Source organism: Cherax quadricarinatus, chromosome 29, assembly GCF_038502225.1.
Source record: "Cherax quadricarinatus isolate ZL_2023a chromosome 29, ASM3850222v1, whole genome shotgun sequence".
In the NCBI taxonomy this organism is placed as follows: Eukaryota; Metazoa; Arthropoda; class Malacostraca; order Decapoda; family Parastacidae; genus Cherax; species Cherax quadricarinatus.
In genome coordinates, this window is record NC_091320.1 from 16410696 (window position 1) to 16430689 (window position 19994).

Consider the following 19994-nt stretch of genomic DNA (forward strand, 5'->3'; position numbering starts at 1 on the left):
AGCCATATTATTAACATCGACATGCCTTGTTCACTGAATTTAATCATTTCTAACCACTACCTTTAGATTCCATCATAAATGAAGGTAGAAGTAATGAATAATTCATGCCGAAAATTGTAAACAAAAGCAGAGTGAGGGAGTGGCTGGGCCAAATGCAGATTCATACACGTTTTCTCTGATGGCTGAGCAGAGAAAACGTAATGTTGTCCCTTCGCCCGGCTACCACACAGCTCCACAAGTATTATTATCAGAGCACACATAAAATATACAATAAATGCCAGACAACAAGTTTACACTAACTTATATTAAGTTAGCAACAGAAATAGTCATTAAAAACACAATAAAAGGTAAGATACACACAGAGTACACTTATTACTTACCTTAAAATATTAATATTAATGTGTGAGAGGTGAGTGGCAGGGTGTTTATTGAATAAAATCAGAATGGCACACCATCATCCTCTAACTTGGCACTTAAAGCAAGAGGCTTACGACTTCTCTTTTTATTACAGCTAACCTTAGACGCCATCGTCAATGAGAGCCAACTAGTTAATGAAAGAGTAAATGAGAGAGAGAATGTGATACAGAGTTGAGACAATGTAAGAACACAAACTGAACAGGTAGTGGACGATCACTTGGTCAGGTGAAGTAAATGCATATTAATATGTGTCTACTTTTAGTTCATTCATGTCCATTTGTAAGAGTTTGTAAAACATTTACTCAATGTTTTTTTATTATAATAATAATTACCTCACAATACAAATACTCTTATATTGTGTACAAGTTAGTTCAGAATAAACAAACAGCAACACACGATTTTTAGAGCGAATGAAGATGATGATGATGATAATAATAATAATAATAATAATAATAATAATAATAATAATAATAATAATAATAATATTATTAATATAATTATTATTATTATTATTAATATTGTATGAGAGTATAGTTTTACCAACGCTCTTATATGGGTGTGAAGCATGGGTGATGAATGTTGCAGCGAGGAGAAGGCTGGAGGCAGTGGAGATGTCATGTCTGAGGGCAATGTGTAGTGTGAATATAATGCAGAGAATTCGTAGTTTGGAAGTTAGGAGGAGGTGCGGGATTACCAAAACTGTTGTCCAGAGGGCTGAGGAAGGGTTGTTGAGGTGGTTCGGACATGTAGAGAGAATGGAGCGAAACAGAATGACTTCAAGAGTGTATCAGTCTGTAGTGGAAGGAAGGCGGGGTAGGGATCGGCCTAGGAAAGGTTGGAGGGAGGGGGTAAAGGAGGTTTTGTGTGCGAGGGGCTTGGACTTCCAGCAGGCATGCGTGAGCGTGTTTGATAGGAGTGAATGGAGACAAATGGTTTTTAATACTTGACGTGCTGTTGGAGTGTGAGCAAAGTAACATTTATGAAGAGATTCAGGGAAACCGGCAGGCCAGACTCGAGTCCTGCAGATGGGAAGTACAGTGCCTGCACTCTGAAGGAGGGGTGTTAATGTTGCAGTTTAAAAACTGTAGTGTAAAGCACCCTTCTGGCAAGACAGTGATGGAGTGAATGATGGTGAAAGTTTTTCTTTTTCGGGCCACCCTGCCTTGGTGGGAATCAGCCAGTGTGTTAATAATAATAAAATAAAATATTATTATTATTATTATTTATTATAAAAAGCACTAAACTCACAAGGGTCGTGAATTGCTATATATAGAGTAAAGGCATAGGAAAAGAATATTTTTCTACAGGTATCCCCCAGTTTGACTAGAGAAAATGTAATTCTTCCGACACTGCCTACACAGCTGCTTTGTAAACAAATCTCATATTTACGTCAATTTTTTTCTGTGAGTGTATGTATCATGTTTATATGCTATGTAATGGGTTTCATTTATAATTTTGAGGAAAATATCATAGATGGATTAATGAAAATGCCTATATTGATGTAAAATAAGACATTTAGTGTGCCCAAGAGTGATTATTATTAAGTAGTACATGTATTAGCGTCATGAGTAGAGAGAGACGTAGCGATTTTAATGTGTACCTGCACACCAGCACAGTGTGTAAGTATATTTAGGTACAGGTACACTTAAGTATAATTATCAGAGTACATATAAAATATGCAGTAACTTTAAAACACTTGAAATTTTGGAAAGTTTCCTGACATAGTAGATGAGGTCACAGAAAATGTAAACAAACCGGGTGGGGGGGCGCTGTATTTGAAAGACCGCTTGCCGTATAGCAAATTTTGGTCATAATTTGATATCGCCATATTAGCAGAACGCCGTAAAGCGGGGCCTTACTGTACACGCATGTGAGTGTGACCGAAGTGTAAGTAGAAGTAGCCATATGTACCTGAAATCTTGCATGTTTATGAGACAGAAAAAAGACACCAGCCATCCTACTAGCATGTACAACAATTACAAGCTTCCATTTTACACCCACTTGGCAGGACAGTAGTACCTCCCTGGGTGGTTGCTGACTACCAACCTACTACCTGGGGTGACTGCAGATATATGTATAAAAAAAGGGGAAAATATATGCAGTAGAAACTCTTTACAACTGTCTTTATAATATAGTAAATTCCAAATTGAACATCAATTGTAGAACTTTTTCCTTCATATTATGATGGTCCTTGGCAATTTTACACATTTATACAGTAAACTATTCTCATTTAGCATGACCCCATCAACAGTAAATTAGTCTCATTTAACATGGCCCATTATGGAGAAAATGGCTTAAGATGCAATTTAAATAGTCCAATTCCCAACAGAATGGTAATCAGATATTCACTATATGGCTAAAGGCACGATAACAAAATTTTTTTATACACGTAACAGAGGATCATCTGACTTGTGCTGTGAGCACACTTAGAGCAACACAGCATTTGAATGATTGTCAATGTCTTTCCTTGTCACCCTACCTTGACTGAGATGGCCACTGAGGAAGAAAAAAAATTGGTCATCTTTCATCAAGGTTGGGTGATCCAGAAAAAAAAGGAAATAGTTTCATAATCATTTGCTCAATCAGTATGTTGCCTGAAGTGAGAGAACATCACAATTCAGATGACATCCTAACCCCTCCTGTCCTTTCCACCTCCAGGACTCAAGTCCAGGTAACAGGTTTCCCTAAATTCCTCCATAATAATACTAATAAAATTACGCCAGTATTGACTGTTTGGTGTGACATCTAAACTGTCATGTATGAGTGCCTCTGCAAAGATAGTGATTATGTGTGAGTGACAGTCAAAGTGGGAGACAGCTGTCATGTTGAAAAAAAAAAAATAGGCCAAGCATTAAACCCAGAAATTCCTTCATAAGAGTTACTGTGCTCATGCTCTGACAGCATGTCATCCAAAATTCTTTGCATAACAAGAGACTTTCTACCAAGTACAGTTATCAGCCGTAATCCATTCCAGAAGCTCAGCCTAAAACTGAAATGGCCAAAACCTAAAATAATATTTCCCATAAAAATTCATGTAAATACAATTAATCCGTTCCAAAAAAAATTATCATAAAAAATAATTTAACAATTAAATCAGTATTACATACCTTTATTGAAAACTAATACTGGCTTCTGGAATGCCTGGTACACTCCCTGCATGCCTGCTACACTTCCTGCATGCCTGCTACACTTCCTGCATGCCTACTACACTCCCTGCATACCTGCTACACTTCCTGCATGCCTACTACACTCCCTGTATGCCTGCTGTATTTCCTGCATGCCTGCTACACTCCCTGCATGCCTGCTACACTTCCTGCATGCCTGCTACACTTCCTGCATGCCTGCTACACTCCCTGCATGCCTGCTACACTTCCTGCATGCCTGCTGTACTTCCTGCATGCCTGCTGTACTTCCTGCATGCCTGCTACACTCCTTGAATGCCTGTTACACTTCCTGCATGTCTGTTACACTCCCTGCATGCCTGCTACACTCTCTGCATGCCTGCTACACTTCCTGCATACCTGCTACACTTCCTGCATGCATGCTACACTTTCTGCATGCATGCTACACTTCCTGCATGCCTGCAACACTTTCTGCATGCATGCTACACTTCCTGCATGCCTGCTACACTTCCTGCATGCCTGCTACACTCTCTGCATGCCTGCTACACTTCACACTTAAATTCTATGGTGTTTCTTTCTTTACCAAAGGAACTTTACTAGGAACTTCTTTGGAGCCATGGTTACTTATTTCACAGTTGCACTGCAAAAATCCCACAAAAAACAATGGAAAACAAGCAAAATGTTTGGATGTATGAGCAGAAGCTTCCTCATGCACCAAGAGACACAGCCAAACTGACGTGCAAGCAGCCCCAGCTGGTGGACGGATGCGTCCAAAACGGCCAATCACCGAAATAACGGCTGATCACTGGGAGCCAATAACAGGAATGGCCAATAATCAAGGGTCCACTGTACTTATTAAAATTTTTATTTTGAATTAACCAAATAATTGCTATGATTTTATCTGCTTCACAGACATTTAATGTGTAAAAATACCAGTGAAAATAAGAAACAAAACCTAAGCACTCTCATGTGCTGACACATCAGATACATGTGTAAACACATGACAACACTCAGGTTTTATTTCCTGTTTTCATCATGGTATTTTTACACATTTGCAATCACACATTTTACTGTGATTTCTTCCATACATTTAATCTATTTTGTTGTGAATATCACTTATGTCTAATATATACTTTTTTCAACACATTGGCTGTCTCCCAATGAGGCAGGGTGATCCAAGAAACACTTTCACCATCATTCGACACTTTCACACATAATCACTGTCTTTGCAGAGGCACCAGATACGACAGTTTAGATGTCACTCCAACAGCCAATATCCCAAACCCCTCTTTTAAAGTGCAGGCTTATTTCCCACCACCAGAACTCAAGCCCAGATAACCTGTTTCCTTGAATCCCTTCACAAAATATTACTCTGCTCACACTCCAACAGCTTGTCACCATTCACTCCTATTTAACATGCTCACACATGCCTGCTGCATGTCCAAGCCTCTTGCATACAAAACATCTTTTACCCCTTTCCTCCATCCTTTCCTAGGATGATCCCCTACCCTTCCTCCCCTCCACTACAGATTTATACAGCCTCCAAGTCATCCTACTTTGCTCCATCCTCTCTAAATGATCAAACCACCTCAAGAACCCCTCTTCACCCCTCTAAATAACACTTTAAGTAATTCCACTCTTCCTCTTAATTTCCACACTATGAATTCTCTGCATAATATTTACACCACACATTGCCCTTAGACATGACATCACTACCTTCAGCCTCCTCCTTGCTGCAGCATTCACAACCCAAGCTTCACACCCATATAAGAGTGTTAGTACCACTATACTTTCACATGTTCCCTTCTTTGCCACCATGGATAATGTTTTTTGTCTCCACAGACACCTTAATGCACCACTCACCATTTTTACTTCATCAATTCCATCGTTCACCTCCTCCTTCATAAACCCATCTGCTGACAAATCTACTCCCAAATATCTAAACACATTCACTTCCTTCATACTCCTTCCCTCCAATGTGATATCTAATTTTTCTTTACCTAACTTGTATGATACCCTCATCACCTTACTCTTATCTATGTACACTTTCAACTTTCTTCCTTTACACACCCTCCCAAACTCGTCCACTAACCTTGGCAACTTCTCTTTAGAATCTCTCAAAAGTACAGCATCACCAGTAAAATGTAACTGTGTCAACTCCCATTTTGTAGTTGATTCCCCATAATTTCATCCCGCCTCTCTCCCCTACACCCTAGTACAGTGGACCCCCGGATTTCGTAGTCGTCGGATTTCATAATATTTGGAAATAGTAATGTTTTTTCATTAAAATATTGGCTCAGTGATCATCACTGAGCTTGGTAATTGTCATTCGTCCCGAATGCGTCCACACAGCAACAGCGGCCCGACACTCAGTGTGCCATTGTTTATCAGCCAGTGAGCACAATCCCATGCGTTTATACAATATATTCCGTATTATTCTGTTCTTTTTAGTGCTTGCAACTGCTAAATAAGCCACCATGGGCCCAAAGGAAGTTCCTAGTGCTAGCCAGCCCTTTGGTAAAGGGCTGAGAGAGAGGGGAGAATGTGCCGTCTTCGGTGATTCTGCGATATGTACAATACTAAAGCAGCACGAGTCAATAAAGGCTATAGCGCCAGCCAGCAATAAAGTGTAGCATTAACAATGTAGCAAGTAAGTTAAGCGATTAAACGATAGAAAAAGGACAACACGAAACTGACTCCTCCAATGTTGTTGGAGGTATATAGGGCAACACTGACAACACCACTGCCTCTGCTGCCGCATCACCACTACTATGTAAGGCTTATCTTTCAGTGGCCCTTATACACCCAACAACAAACAACACAGGAACACTACACCACTACTACACTACAATGTCATATTAAAGGACTATCTTGTCCTGTTTCTCAACACACTTCCATGCCGCCACCACAATTCCTAACATACGCTAGAAACAGACCTCTCTGGAACACTTTTTTGAGCGACAGGGGTCCAGTGACTCTCAAACTGGTCCTAGAGGCATTAAAAACAAAGAAGGGAAGTAACCCCAGAAAAGGACTTGGTACCTGAATCCCAAACAATAATAACTCCTCCAACCTCTCCCCTCCTCCCATCTTCCATACATCAAGAAGTCTTCAATAAAAGGTAAGTGTAATTTTATAATTGTTTTATTCTGCATGTCTCATTGTTTTCTGTGTAGGTAAATGTATATTTCATATAAACAAATTATTTTTTAAATACTTTTGGGTGTCTGGAACGGATTAATTGGATTTACATTATTTCTTATGGGAAAAATGAATTCGGAAATCGTACAGTGGAACCTCTACTTACGTGTTTAATCTGTTCCATGACCTTGCTCGCAACTGGATTTACTCGTTTGCAGAGTCAATTTTCCTCATTTAAATTAATTGAAATGGAATTAATTCGTTCCAGTGGAATTCGAGGCACAAGAAAATACTTAAATAATTTTCCTAATATCAACTCTACAGCTTATTTATCTATCACAATTCATGTAATATGACATAAACAATATTAACAACATAGAAACATGATATATACACTAGAATGAATAAAATATATGTCATTAGGTATGTGGCTAGTGGTGGTGACAGCAGCCATTGTTGTTGGGGTTTATAGGGCCACCACAGCAGCCATTCCTGCTCCTGACTACATGTGTAGAGAACCTAGGATAACCCAAAAAAGTCAGACAGAGTGACTTATAAGTGCTACACTCTTAATGCTACACTTAATTGCTACACTCTTAATGCTACAATTAATTGCTACACTCTTAATGCTACAATTAATTGCTACACTCTTAATGCTACACTTTGCCACTGCTGCTTAATGTTGTCTGCCACTGGTACCTCATGATATCTACCACTGCTGCTTCATGTTGCCTGTCACTGCTGCTTCATGTTGCCTGTCACTGCTGCTTCATGTTGTCTGTCACTGCTGCTTCATGTTGTCTGCCACTGCTACCTCATGTTGTCTGCCACTGCTGCTTCATTTTGTCTGCCACTGCTGCTTCATGATGTCTGCCACTGCTACCTCATGATGTCTACCACTGATGTCGCCAAAGAATCGAACATTTCTGCTATTTTGAGCTCAATTTCAAGGTACTTTTCATCGTGAAACCAATTAAAATCATATTTATTTTTGTAGTATATCTTCCATTTTATCACATGAGACCAAATAAAACAAGAATACAACCATAAAAACCATACGAAAATATACCGCTAAGAGGAGGCTAATGGCTGAGAAGTGAACTCCGTTATTTACGGTCCGATTTCCTTCATTTTTGGTGTACGTTAATAGGCATCGTTTCATCATACACTGCCCAAGTTTCAATAAGATAGTCCAACAAACAACTGAGATCCAATTCCCTAGATCAAGAGCAAGAGCCCCCCTCACCAGTGTCAATTAACCTCCCTTGAGTCCCGCTTGCATCTGGAAATTTTGCTCGTGTCTGGAAGCAAAAATTCAACTGAGCAGCTGCTCGTATCTGGAAAAACTCGCACGTGGATGCACTCGTAAGTAGAGGTTCCACTGTATTTACTTGTTTTACAACTTCATCTATAAATACACCTACCATCCGACTTACGACCGAGTTCGGTTCTGAGAAACCGGTCGTAAGTCGAAATGGTCGTAAGTAGAACTTTACTACTGAATATCAACAAAACATTTTTGTAATGACTATATTATTGTTTTATTTTGGTATTTCATATTTTACTTTACTTTTTATGTTGTTAGTACTGTATTTTATACTGTAAGTTTAGGATAAACACTGTGTACAACACAAATAAATGTTTATTTCCCAGAAATTTGGCATAAAAAACACGGTCGTAAGTCGAGTGGTCCTAAGTCGAGCAGGTCGTAAGTTGGATGGTAGGTGTATGTTAAACAACCATGGTGACATTACACATCCCTGTCTAAGGCCTACTTTTACTGGAAAGTAATCTCCCTCTCTTTTACACACCCTAACCTGAATCTCACTATCCTCATAAAAACTCTTTTCAGCATTTAGTATCTGATTACCTATTTGGGCATATATCTACTACATATTTTGGTGGTGTACATTTTGCAATCATAGCTTGTTTATGTAGGTCATATAAGTGTTTAACCCTTTGAGTGTTTCAGTCATATACATACATCTTCCTCCATGAGGAAGTGGAACAGAATTCTTCCTCCGTAAGCCATGCGTGTTGTAAGAGGCGACTAAAATGCCGGGAGCAAGGAGCTAGTAACCCCTTCTCCTGTATATATTACTAAATGTAAAAGGAGAAACTTTCGTTTTTCCTTTTGGGCCACCCCGCCTCGGTGGGATACAGCCGGTGTGTTGAAAGAAGAAAGAAGAACATACATCTTACGAACCATTGTGTTTAACGTATTAATGCGCCAAAATTCTAGCGGCTTCAAGTCAAGCACGAGAAAGCTGGTAGGCCCACATGTGATAGAATGGGTCTCCATGGTCAGTGTGCACCATATAAAAAAATCAGGGAGCCAGCTGTGCATTGTGGGAATGCCATTTCAGTAGTCCTTTTTCAGCATGCCTAGCCGTAAGAAATATAGTGGTCCCTCAATAATCGTAAGGCTCAATAGTCGTAATTTTCGATAATCGTAACGTTATTTTCGTCAAAACATTGGCTTGCAAATCGTCGTTTGTCCGGGACACGTACACATGGCTCCAAGCCACCTCGCCCTCCCTTCCCAGCCAGTGTGCCATTGTTTACCAATGAGTGACGGTCCCCTCGCTTGTTCATACGAAATATTTCATAATATTCCATTCATTTTAGTGCTTGCAAGTGGTAAATAAGCTACCATGGCTCCAAAGAAAGCTCCTAGTGCCAGGCCTTTGGTAAAGAACGTCAGAAATATGATTGAATTCAAGAAAAACATCATTGAACAATATGAAAGTGGCGTACGTGTGGCTGAACTGGCCAGGATGTATAACAAACCCCATATAACCATAGCTTCCATCATGGCCAAGAAAAAGGAAATCAAGGAAGCTGTTGTTGCAAAGGGGGTAAATATGCTGACAAAAGTGAGATCACCAGTGCTTGAAGATGTTGAGAAGTTATTACTGGTGTGGATAAACGAGAAACAATTAGCAGGAGATAATCTTATGAATTCAATTATTTGTGAAAAGGCTAGGTAGAAGCATGACAATCTCGTAAAGAAATTGCCTGCAACAAGTACTGATATTGGTGAATTTAAGGCCAGCAAAGGCTGGTTTGAGAGATTTAAGAACCGTAGTGGCATACACAGTGTGATAAGGCATGGCGAGGCAGTCAGTTCAGACAAAATTGCAGCTACAAAATTCCTAAGTGAATTCAGGGAGTACATAGAGGCTGAAGGACTGAAACCTGAGCAAGTGTTCAATTGTGACGAAACAGGCCTCTTTTCGAAGAAAATGCCAAAGAAGACCTACATTACTCAAGAGGAAAAGGGACTGCCAGGACACAAGCCTATGAAAGAGGCTGACGCTCATGTTCTGTGCTAATGCTAGTGGGGATTTCAAAGTGAAGACGTTACTAGTGTACCATTCTGAAAATCCCAGAGTGTTCAGAAAAAACAATGTCATGAAGAGTAAAATGTGTGTGTTTTGAAAAGCTAATAATAAGGCATGGGTCATGAGGGAAATTTTTGCCGACTGGTTCAATGAAGTGTTTGGCCCTAGTGTAAAGAATTACCTCCTAGAAAAGAAATTGGATCTCAAGTGCCTCCTGCTAATAGACAACGCACCTGCTCATCCTCCAAACATGGATGACCTAATTCTGGAGGAGTTTGGGTTCATCACGATAAAGTTCTTGCCCCCTAATACCACTCCTCTCCTCCAGCCAATGGGCCAGCAGATCATTTTAAACTTTAAAAAACTCTACATCAAAGTAATGTTTCAAAGGCACTTTAATGTGACCTCAGACACTCAATTGACCCTAAGAGAGTTTTGGAAAGATCACATCAGTATCCTCAATTGCATAAGCCTTATAGGTAAGGCTTGGGAGGGAGTGACTACCAGGACTTTGAACTCTGCTTGGAGAAAATTGTGGCCAGATTGTGTCCACAAGAGGGATTTTGAAGGGTTTGGGGCTGACCCTGATGAACTATGACAGTTGTGAGATCTATTGTGGCATTGGGGAGTTCCATGGGGTTGGATGTGAGTTTGGAGGATGTGGAAGAGTTGGTGGAGGACCACAGCAAAGAGCTAACCACTGAGGAGCTGCAAGAGCTTCAGCAGGAACAGCAACAGACCACAGCTCAGAATACTGCTGCAGAGGAGGAGGAAGAGAGATGGAAGAAGTTGCCTTCTTCAGAAATTAAGGAGATTTTTGAAATGTGGGGTAAGATGGAAAGATTTATGGAGAAACATCACCCTGACAAGGCTGTTGCAAGCCATGATGGCAAGATGTACAGTGACAAAGTCTTGGCCCATTTTAGGGAAGTTTTAAAGAATCGCCAGAAACAGAGCTCTCTGAACACTTTTTTTGCGAGACAGGACTCCAGTGACTCTCAAGCTGGTCCTAGTGGCATTAAGAAACAGAGAAGAAAAGTAGCCCCAGAAAAGCACATGGTACCCAAGGTGTTGATGGAAGGGGATTCCCCTTCCAAACAGTAACTAATCCAATCTCTCTCCTCCTCCAGTCTTCCATACACTAAGAAGAATCGCCAATAAAGGTAAGTGTTATGCTGTTAAAGTTTCATTCATAATGTCCCATTGTATTGTTTACGTACATCTATATTTCATGTAAAAAAAATTTTTGTTTTAATACTTCTGGGTGTCAGGAACGGATTAATTGCATTCTTTTTTTTTTTTTTTCAACAAGTCGGCCGTCTCCCACTGAGGCAGGGTGACCCAAAAAAGAAAGAAAATCCCCAAAAAGAAAATACTTTCATCATCATTCAACACTTTCACCACACTCACACATTATCACTGTTTTTGCAGAGGTGCTCAGAATACAACAGTTTAGAAGCATATACGTATAAAGATACACAACATATCCCTCCAAACTGCCAATATCCCAAACCCCTCCTTTAAAGTGCAGGCATTGTACTTCCCATTTCCAGGACTCAAGTCCGACTATATGAAAATAACCGGTTTCCCTGAATCCCTTCACTAAATATTACCCTGCTCACACTCCAACAGATCGTCAGGTCCCAAGTATCATTCGTCTCCATTCACTCCTATCTAACACGCTCATGCACGCATTATTTTTTATGGGAAAAATAGATTTGAAAATCGTCAATTTCGATAATAGTCACACTTCCAGGAACGGATTAATTATGAAAAATGAGGGACCACTGTATGTGACTCCCTGGCGAATCTGGGACTCTTCTCTTCCCAAGTGATGCTCTAACACAGATGGAAGTGTCAGTGAAGATCAATTTCATGGTTTTGAGAAGTGTGACCCAAAGCAATGCCCAGGATGTCAGAAGAAAGAAAGAAAGGAAGGAGAAGGAAGGAAGGGGAAGGAAAGAGAAGGGAGAAGGAGAAGGAAGGAAGGAGAAGGAAGAAAAAAAGAAGAAATAGAAAGATAATTACTAGGAGGATGGAGGGGAAGCAAGCATCCGACCCCATTGTTTTGACAGGTGGTAGGGGGAGTGAGTAATGAGACAATATGTCATTTTGACAGCTGCTGGACCCTGACTCAGCACATTTAGAAGTCTACACACACACACACACACACACACACACACACACACACACATACAATGAAAGTGTCTAGTGACTATACATGTGAATATATATTATAGAAACCAGAAGGAAGGAAGGAAGGAAGGAAGGAAGGAAGGAAGGAAAGAATGAAGAAAGAAAGAAAGGTAGGTAGGAATGATGACACAGGAACATTTACCTAGGATAACTACCTAACACAACTGCCTGCTACTACTTTGAAGAACACTGCTCAGACCAGGTGTTTTGTCTGTGCACATACAAAAAAAAAAAAGGCCCACAAAAAAGCAGAGACACTCGTTTTATGTGTGAGAAGTGTAAAACACCATTGTGTATTAAACCATGTTTCAAAGAGTTCCACAAGCTGCAGAACTTCTAGGAACATGTCCAGTGACTGTACATTTGTATATATATTATAGAACAATAGTAATAAAAAATTTTTTGTATTATTTGTTTGTCTAAACAAGTTTTGTAAACAATATATTGATAATTATGTTTGTGCACTTATTGTGTTGTATACAACGAGTGTACATATGTACATTGCACCTTACTTTGGTCTCACAGGCCACATAAGTTATGTGAAAAAATAAAATAGTGAAAAAAAAAAACAAGAAACCTTCCAATGCAAGTACACCAAAGTTTACCGGGTGAGCGGCATTTGCCGCTGTTGCCAAACGCGGCTCATTTTCTGCCAACTTTACTCCTCTATATCTCGGTAAGTACTGATCGCAAAAAAAAAATTTTGGGCTTAAAACAATCGGAAAATTAATCTTAACATTTTCATAAGAAATAATCATTTTTTTTTTTTAATATTCTTTGACACCAGGAGACACTTCAGGATTAGGGTTGCGACAGGCAAAGGGTTAATAATATACAGTAATCTAACCAATATGTATTATTTATATACAAATTCAATGAATTCCGGCATACATATTTTAAAAAGCCGATAGAGTAATGTACTGTAAAAAATAAATTATGTAGTATAATTACCCTAAGTTCTATATGGAATGTGCAAAATATATAGAAACACTAACATGTACTTGCTTCCAATTCTGTTTAATAAAAAAAACATGTATTTCATTGCACAAAGAAAATGTAAATACAAACAAAAAGAACAAAGTAAATGATCATAAACCACGTAAAGAAAACCGCTGACAGAGACAAAGCCAATCTTTTATATGCAAAGATAAAAAACAAAAATTAGAGAAAGATGTGAAAGGAGGAAGATAAATCAAGATGCTCACAAAATGCATAAATGATTTCAATATTAAAGTTCAGTCATAAAGAATATTTACTAAGATGAGCAATGACTGAAAAGACGGGCAGTACTAATTAAACAAGACCAATATAAGGAGAAAGGAGCAAAAATAAGGCAATGTATAGAAGAGAAAAAAAAAAGATACTAAGAAAGGAGAAAAGCAAAACAGTTTTTTTGAAGTATGAGAGACCATCCTAGCAGTAGGTGGACAAATACATGGCACTTCCAGAGTGAAGCACAGTGGTGGTGTATGTCACACTGTGCAGTACACTCTTTGTGAAGTACCATGGTGATTTTCTGTGCAATCAGTCATTCCACTGAATCTAGACAGTTTTTTTTGTCATGTTGTCAGTGTGTTATTGTGACTTTTTTTTTTGTCTACCAGAATGGAATCTTAAATTTAAAAGAAAAAAAAACAGAGAGCAAGAGAGAGAGTGAGAGAGATTGTTTCAAGCTCGGAAAAATGGCAAATGAAACTTGCAAAATGCTTCAGCCAGCATTTGGCAGTGAAGAAATAAGTTAAACAACTCAGAGCAGGACAAAAGTCAGTTTAGGATGACGAATGCTCTGGTCATCCATCAACGTCAAAAACAGATGCCAACACTGTAAAAGTGAGGAAGGCTATTTATGTACAAAGATCATCATAAGAGTATCCATGACATTGCAAGTGCTGTGGGAATTTCTTATGGATAATGTCAAGGCATTCTGACTGAAAATGAAACATGAAGTAAATGGCTGCAAAATTTTTGCCCTGCTTGCTGAGTGAAGACCAAAAAGACATTGTTTTCTAGCCAAAAACAACATGTTGGTCAGCCCCTGCACTCCCAACTCCCCCAGATCTAGCCCCCAATGACAGCTTTCTCTTTCCAAAAATAAAAATGGACCTCAAGAGGTAGTATTTTAATGACTTAGAAAATATTCAAGCAGAAATGTAGGACATGCTAGATGCCAATAGGAAATAAAAGTTCCAGAATTTTTTCAAGTGGCAGAGATGATGAGATCAGTGTATAGCTTCCCAGGAAGTGTACTTTGAAAGAGACAATTTCAACTAGGTGATGAGGAAAGCCTATATTTTTTTCACAGCAGTCCAGGAACTTTTTGATTGAACCTCATAGATAAAATTCAGACAGAACAAAGTACAGAACATTGGCAGTGGCTCAAAAAAAAAAAAAAAAAAATAACAACATGTAAAACACTGACTTATATGATAATCACTGCAACCTGCCCTACCTTACCATCATTTGACAACTGTTTCTGACCACTAAATAAGACCCCTTTTTTTCAGCTCCCTCTGTATTAGGACAGAAGCACTCATGGCAAACTGTTTCTTTTATAAATGTCCTGAACTGTCCACAAGTGCCTATGCATATCTTACCATGTCATTAAAACTGGTCTACCCTTGCCAATGCCTGCAGTGTCAAGCATTCTCTGGCCTTGACCAATAATCCAGCCTATCCTACTATCTCTATTATTGTTATATTTATGGGGAAGTGCTGATCAAGTAGAGGGGTCAAATTGTGTCTGGAGAAAGAGAGATATGGTTTCATCCTAGAAAGAGAAGGGTAGCTCATATTCCTTGGACCAAAAGCACTCCACCAGCCTCAAGCAATCCCATTAAAGGAGTATTTTTTCTAGAAGCCTAATTAATTCCTTTACAGATTTCAATAAACCTCCTGAGTTTCATCAGATACAATGTCTCCAATCTTTGCTATTTTATTAAAAAATGTACACACGTAAACATGCAGGCAGAAACACAAACACACAGGGTGAAGAACTTCTTGGTATTATACAGGAAGAAGGGGATGAAAACAGCAGGAACAAACTGAAAAGTAAAAGCCAGCTGACACATAGGTCATCACTAAACCAGACTTACATGATCCCACCAGCACTCGGAGAAGTTAGGTAACTGGTGTTCTAGTGTGTACTCCAGGATCTCAAACATGACTGAGATAACCCAGCACAGCCACCAGTCACGCAGCAACAGTGTCTTCATCCACCACCCAAAGAAATGTAGTGGCACAAATAGATCTAGCTTGTCCTGAAAAAATTTAATTATGTTCATTAATTTGAGATAAATATTATTTATTGGAAAAAAATTACTTTGGTAATAGAATTCATCACTTACATAATACATCTCTAAAAGAATGGTGGCAAGAGATACAGTGTTTGAACTCTGGAGAGAAGGGGGTGTTACATTTCAGAGGCTCATCTGAACTGTGATGTCCACACATCTCTGGTAAGACAGCTATTAATGAATAATGTTGAAAGTTTTTTCTTATTTTGGGTCACCCTACCTTAGAGAGAGACAGCCATTGCATTCAAAAATATTATTTTATCTTAAAGAAAATGTGAGCAAACAATACAGATTTTGTGAGAAGCTCAGAGCATACACAGCATTTATGAAAAACTAACTAATATTGTACTAAATCTACTAATGCTATAATATAAGTGGTTGTGGAGCAGTTTAAGCTTATGAGCTTATATTAAGTACTGTTACACATTTGACTGTGTAATATAAAAAAAAAGTCCTGGCTCCTAGAGGGTAAACAGCCTGCCTAGTTTAAGGGTATTTATATTATTTAAAATAGAAAAAGAAACCACTCCAGGGCCAGCTTGTACCTTCACATTGAATGTGGAGACAATATTAAATTTATTATAAGGAAGGACACAAAGTGAACATAGATAAGAGTAAGGTGATGAGGGTATCAAATGATTTAGATAAAGAAAAATTGGATATCACTTTGGAGAGGAGCATGGAAGAAGTGAATGTTTTCAGATATTTGGGAGTTGATGTGTCAGCAGATGGGTTTGAAGGATGAAGTTAACCATAGAATTGATGAGGGAAAAAATGTGAGTGGTGCAATGAGGTACATGTGGAGACAAAAAAAAAAAACATTATCAATGGAGGCAAAGAAGGGAACGTATGAAAATATAGTGATACCAACACTCTTACATGGGTGTGAAGCTTGGATTGTAAATGCTGCAGCGAGAAGGCGGTTGGAGGCAGTGGAGATGTCCTGTCTAAGGGCAATGTGTGGTGTAAATATTATGCAGAGAATTCAAAGTGTGGAAATTAGGAGAAGATAGGAGAAGGTGTGGAGTTAATAAATGTATTAGTCAGAGGACTGAAGAGGGGTTGTTGAGGTGGTTTGGTCATTTAGAGAGAATGGCTCAAAGCAGAATGACATGGAGAGAGTACAAATCTGTAGGGGAAGGAAGGCGGGGTAGGGGTCGTCCTCAAAAAGGTTGGAGGGAGAGGGTAAAAGAGGTTTTTGTGGGCGAGGGGCTTGGACTTCCAGCAAACGTGCATGAGCCTGTCAGATAGAAGTGAATGGAGACAAATAGCTTTTGGAACCTGACAAGCTGTTGGAGTGTGAGCAGGGTAATAATTAGTGAAGGGATTCAGGGAAACCGGTTATTTTTATATAGCCGGACTTGAGTTCTGGAAATGGGAAGGTCAATGCCTGCACTTTAAAGGAGGGGTTTGGGATACTGGCAGTTTGGAGGGATGTGTAATAGGACAGTACATATATAATTGGGGCCCTGATATTATATTCTATGTGGTAAATAGTAAAGTTTTTTATATTATTTCAGGTCAAATTTTATATTCTAAATTATATATACTTCTAAGCTGTTGTATCTGGGCACCTCTGAAAAAACAGTGATTATGTATGAGTGAGGTGAAAGTGTTGAATGATGATTTAAGTATTTTCGTTTTGGGGATTTTCTTTCTTTTTGGGTCACCCTGCCTAGGTGGGAGATGGCCAACTTGTTGAAAAAAAAAAAAATATACAGTAGGGCCCCGCTTTATGGTGTTTCGCCTCATGGCGTTCCGTTAATACGGCGGTGTCAAATTATGACCAAAATTTGCTATACGACAAGCACATCTTTTATGTCAGGAAACTTTCCAAAATTTCAAGTGTTTTAAAGTTACTGCATATTTTATATGTACATACTCTGATAATTATACTTATGTGTACCTGTACCTAAATATACTTACACACTGTGCTGGTGTGCAGGTACACATTAAAATTGCTAAGAGTGTCTCTACTCATGATGCCAATACTACGTAATAATAATCACTCTTGGGCACACTATATGTCTTATTTTACATTAATATAGGCAATTTCATTAATCCATCTATGATATTTTCCTCAAAATTATATATGAAACCTGTTACATAGCATATAAACATGATACATACACTCACAGAATAAAAATTGACGTAAATATGAGATTTGTTTACAAAGCGGCTGTGTAGGTAGTGTAGGAAGAATTACGTTTTCTCTAGTCAAACTGGGGGATAACTGTAGAAAAATATTCTTTTTGTATGCCTTCACTCTATATATAGCAATTCATGACCCTTGTGGGTTTAGTGCTTTTTATCATAATAATAATGATAATACTGTAATAATAATAATATCTTCATTCACTCTAAAAATCGTGTGTTGCTGTTTGTTTATTCTGAACTAACTTGTACAACTTGTACACAATGTAAGAGTATTTGTATTGTGAGGTAATTATTATTAAAATAAAAAAATATTGAGTAAATGTTTTACAAATTCTTACAAATGGACATGAATGAACTAAAAGTAGACACATATTAATACGCATTTATTTCGCCTGACCAAGTGATCGTCCACTACCTGTTCAGTTTGTGTTCTTACATTGTCTCAACTCTGTATCTCGTTCTTTCTCTCGTTTACTCTTTCGTTAACTAGTTGGCTCTCATTGATGATGTCATCTAAGGTTAGCTGTGATAAAAAGAGAAGTCGTAAGCCTCTTGCTTTAAGTGCCAAGTTAGAGGATGATGGTGTGCCATTCTGATTTTATTCAATAAACACCCTGCCACTCACCTCTCACACATTAATATTAATATTTTAAGGTAAGTAATAAGTGTACTCTGTGTGTATATTACCTTTATTGTGTTTTTAATACCTATTTCTATTGCTAACCTAATATAAGTTAGTGTAAATTTGTTGTCTGGCATTTATTGCATATTTTATGTGCTCTGTTAAAAATAATTGTGGAGCTGTGTGGTAGCCGGGTGGAGGGACAACATTACGTTTTCTCTGCTCAGCCACAGAGAAAACGTGTATGAATCTGTGTTTGGCCCAGCCACTCCCCCACTCCGCTTTTGTTTACAATTTTCGGCATGAATTATTCATTACTTCTACCTTCGTTTATGATGGCATCTAAAGGTAGTTGTTAGAAAAGATTAAATTCAGTGAACACGGTATGTCGATGTTAAGGTGATCATCACAAAGTATGAAACTGGAGAGTGTGTCTCTGAGCTGGTCATCGCTACTATCTTGGCCAACAGAAAAGCAATCAAGGAAGCTGTTGTTGTGAAAGGTGCAAGTATGTTTTCAATACACAGATCGCAAGTAGTTGAAGATGTTGAGAGACTGTTATTGGTGTGGATAAACGAAAAACAGATATCAGGAGTTAGCATCTCTGAAGTGACCATATGTGAAAAGGCAAGGCAGTTGCATTATGATTTAATTAAATAAATGCCTTCAACTAGTGGTGATGTGAGTGAATTTAAGGCCAGCAAAGGTTGGTTTGAGAGATTTAAGAATCATAGTGGCATACACAGTGTGATAAGACATGGTGAGGCTGCCAATTCGGACCAAAAAGGGGCTGAATTTTTTTTTTTTTAACAAGTTGGTCATCTCCCACAGAGGCAGGGTGACCCAAAAAGAAAAAATCCCCAAAAAGAAAATACTTTCATCATCATTCAACACTTTCACCACACTCACACATAATCACTGTTTTTGCAGAGGTGCTCAGAATACAACAGTTTAGAAGTATATACGTGTAAAGATACACAACATAGCCCTCAAAACTGCCAATATCCCAAACCCCTCCTTTAAAGTGCAGGCATTGTACTTCTCATTTCCAGGACTCAAGTCCGGTTATAGAAAATAACCAGTTTCCCTGAATCCATTCACTAAATATTACCCTGCTCACACTCCAACAGCTCGTCAGGTCCCAAATACCATTCGTCTCCATTCACTCCTATCTAACACGCTCACACACGCTTGCTGGAAGTCCAAGCCCCTCGCCAACAAAACCTCCTTTACCCCCTCCCTCCAACCTTTTCAAGGACGACCCCTACCCCACCTTTCTTCCCCTACAGATTTATACACTCTCCATGTCATTCTACTTTGATCCATTCTCTCTAAATGACCAAACCACGTCAACAACCCCTCTTCAGCCCTCTGACTAACATTTTTATTAACTCCACACCTTCTCCCAATTTCCACACTCCAAATTTTCTGCATAATATTTACACCACACACCTTAGACAGGACATCTCCACTGCCTCCAACCGCCGCCTCACTGCAGCATTTACAACCCAAGCTTCACACCCATACAAGAGTGTTGGCTGAAAAATATGCGAAGGAATTCAAGGAGTACACAGAGGCTGAAGGACTGAAACCCCAACAAGTGTTTAATTGTGACGAAACAGGCCTGTTTTGGAAGAAAATGCCAAACAGGACCTACATTACACAGGAGGAAAAAGCACTCCCAGGACACAAGCCTATGTAA

The 19994-nt window shown here is 38.9% G+C and overlaps 1 protein-coding gene across 1 annotated transcript in view; it reads right to left on the reverse strand.

Annotated features, from left to right (window-relative positions):
- LOC128690516 (phosphatidylserine synthase 2) overlaps window positions 1-19994 on the reverse strand; it is a gene marked incomplete in the record, with an annotated part of 412859 nt that overhangs the window by 110261 nt on the left and 282604 nt on the right. Inside the window, 1 exon segment of the mRNA XM_070089624.1 lies at window positions 15313-15477. Within this exon segment, the coding sequence (XP_069945725.1) occupies window positions 15313-15477 (165 nt within the window).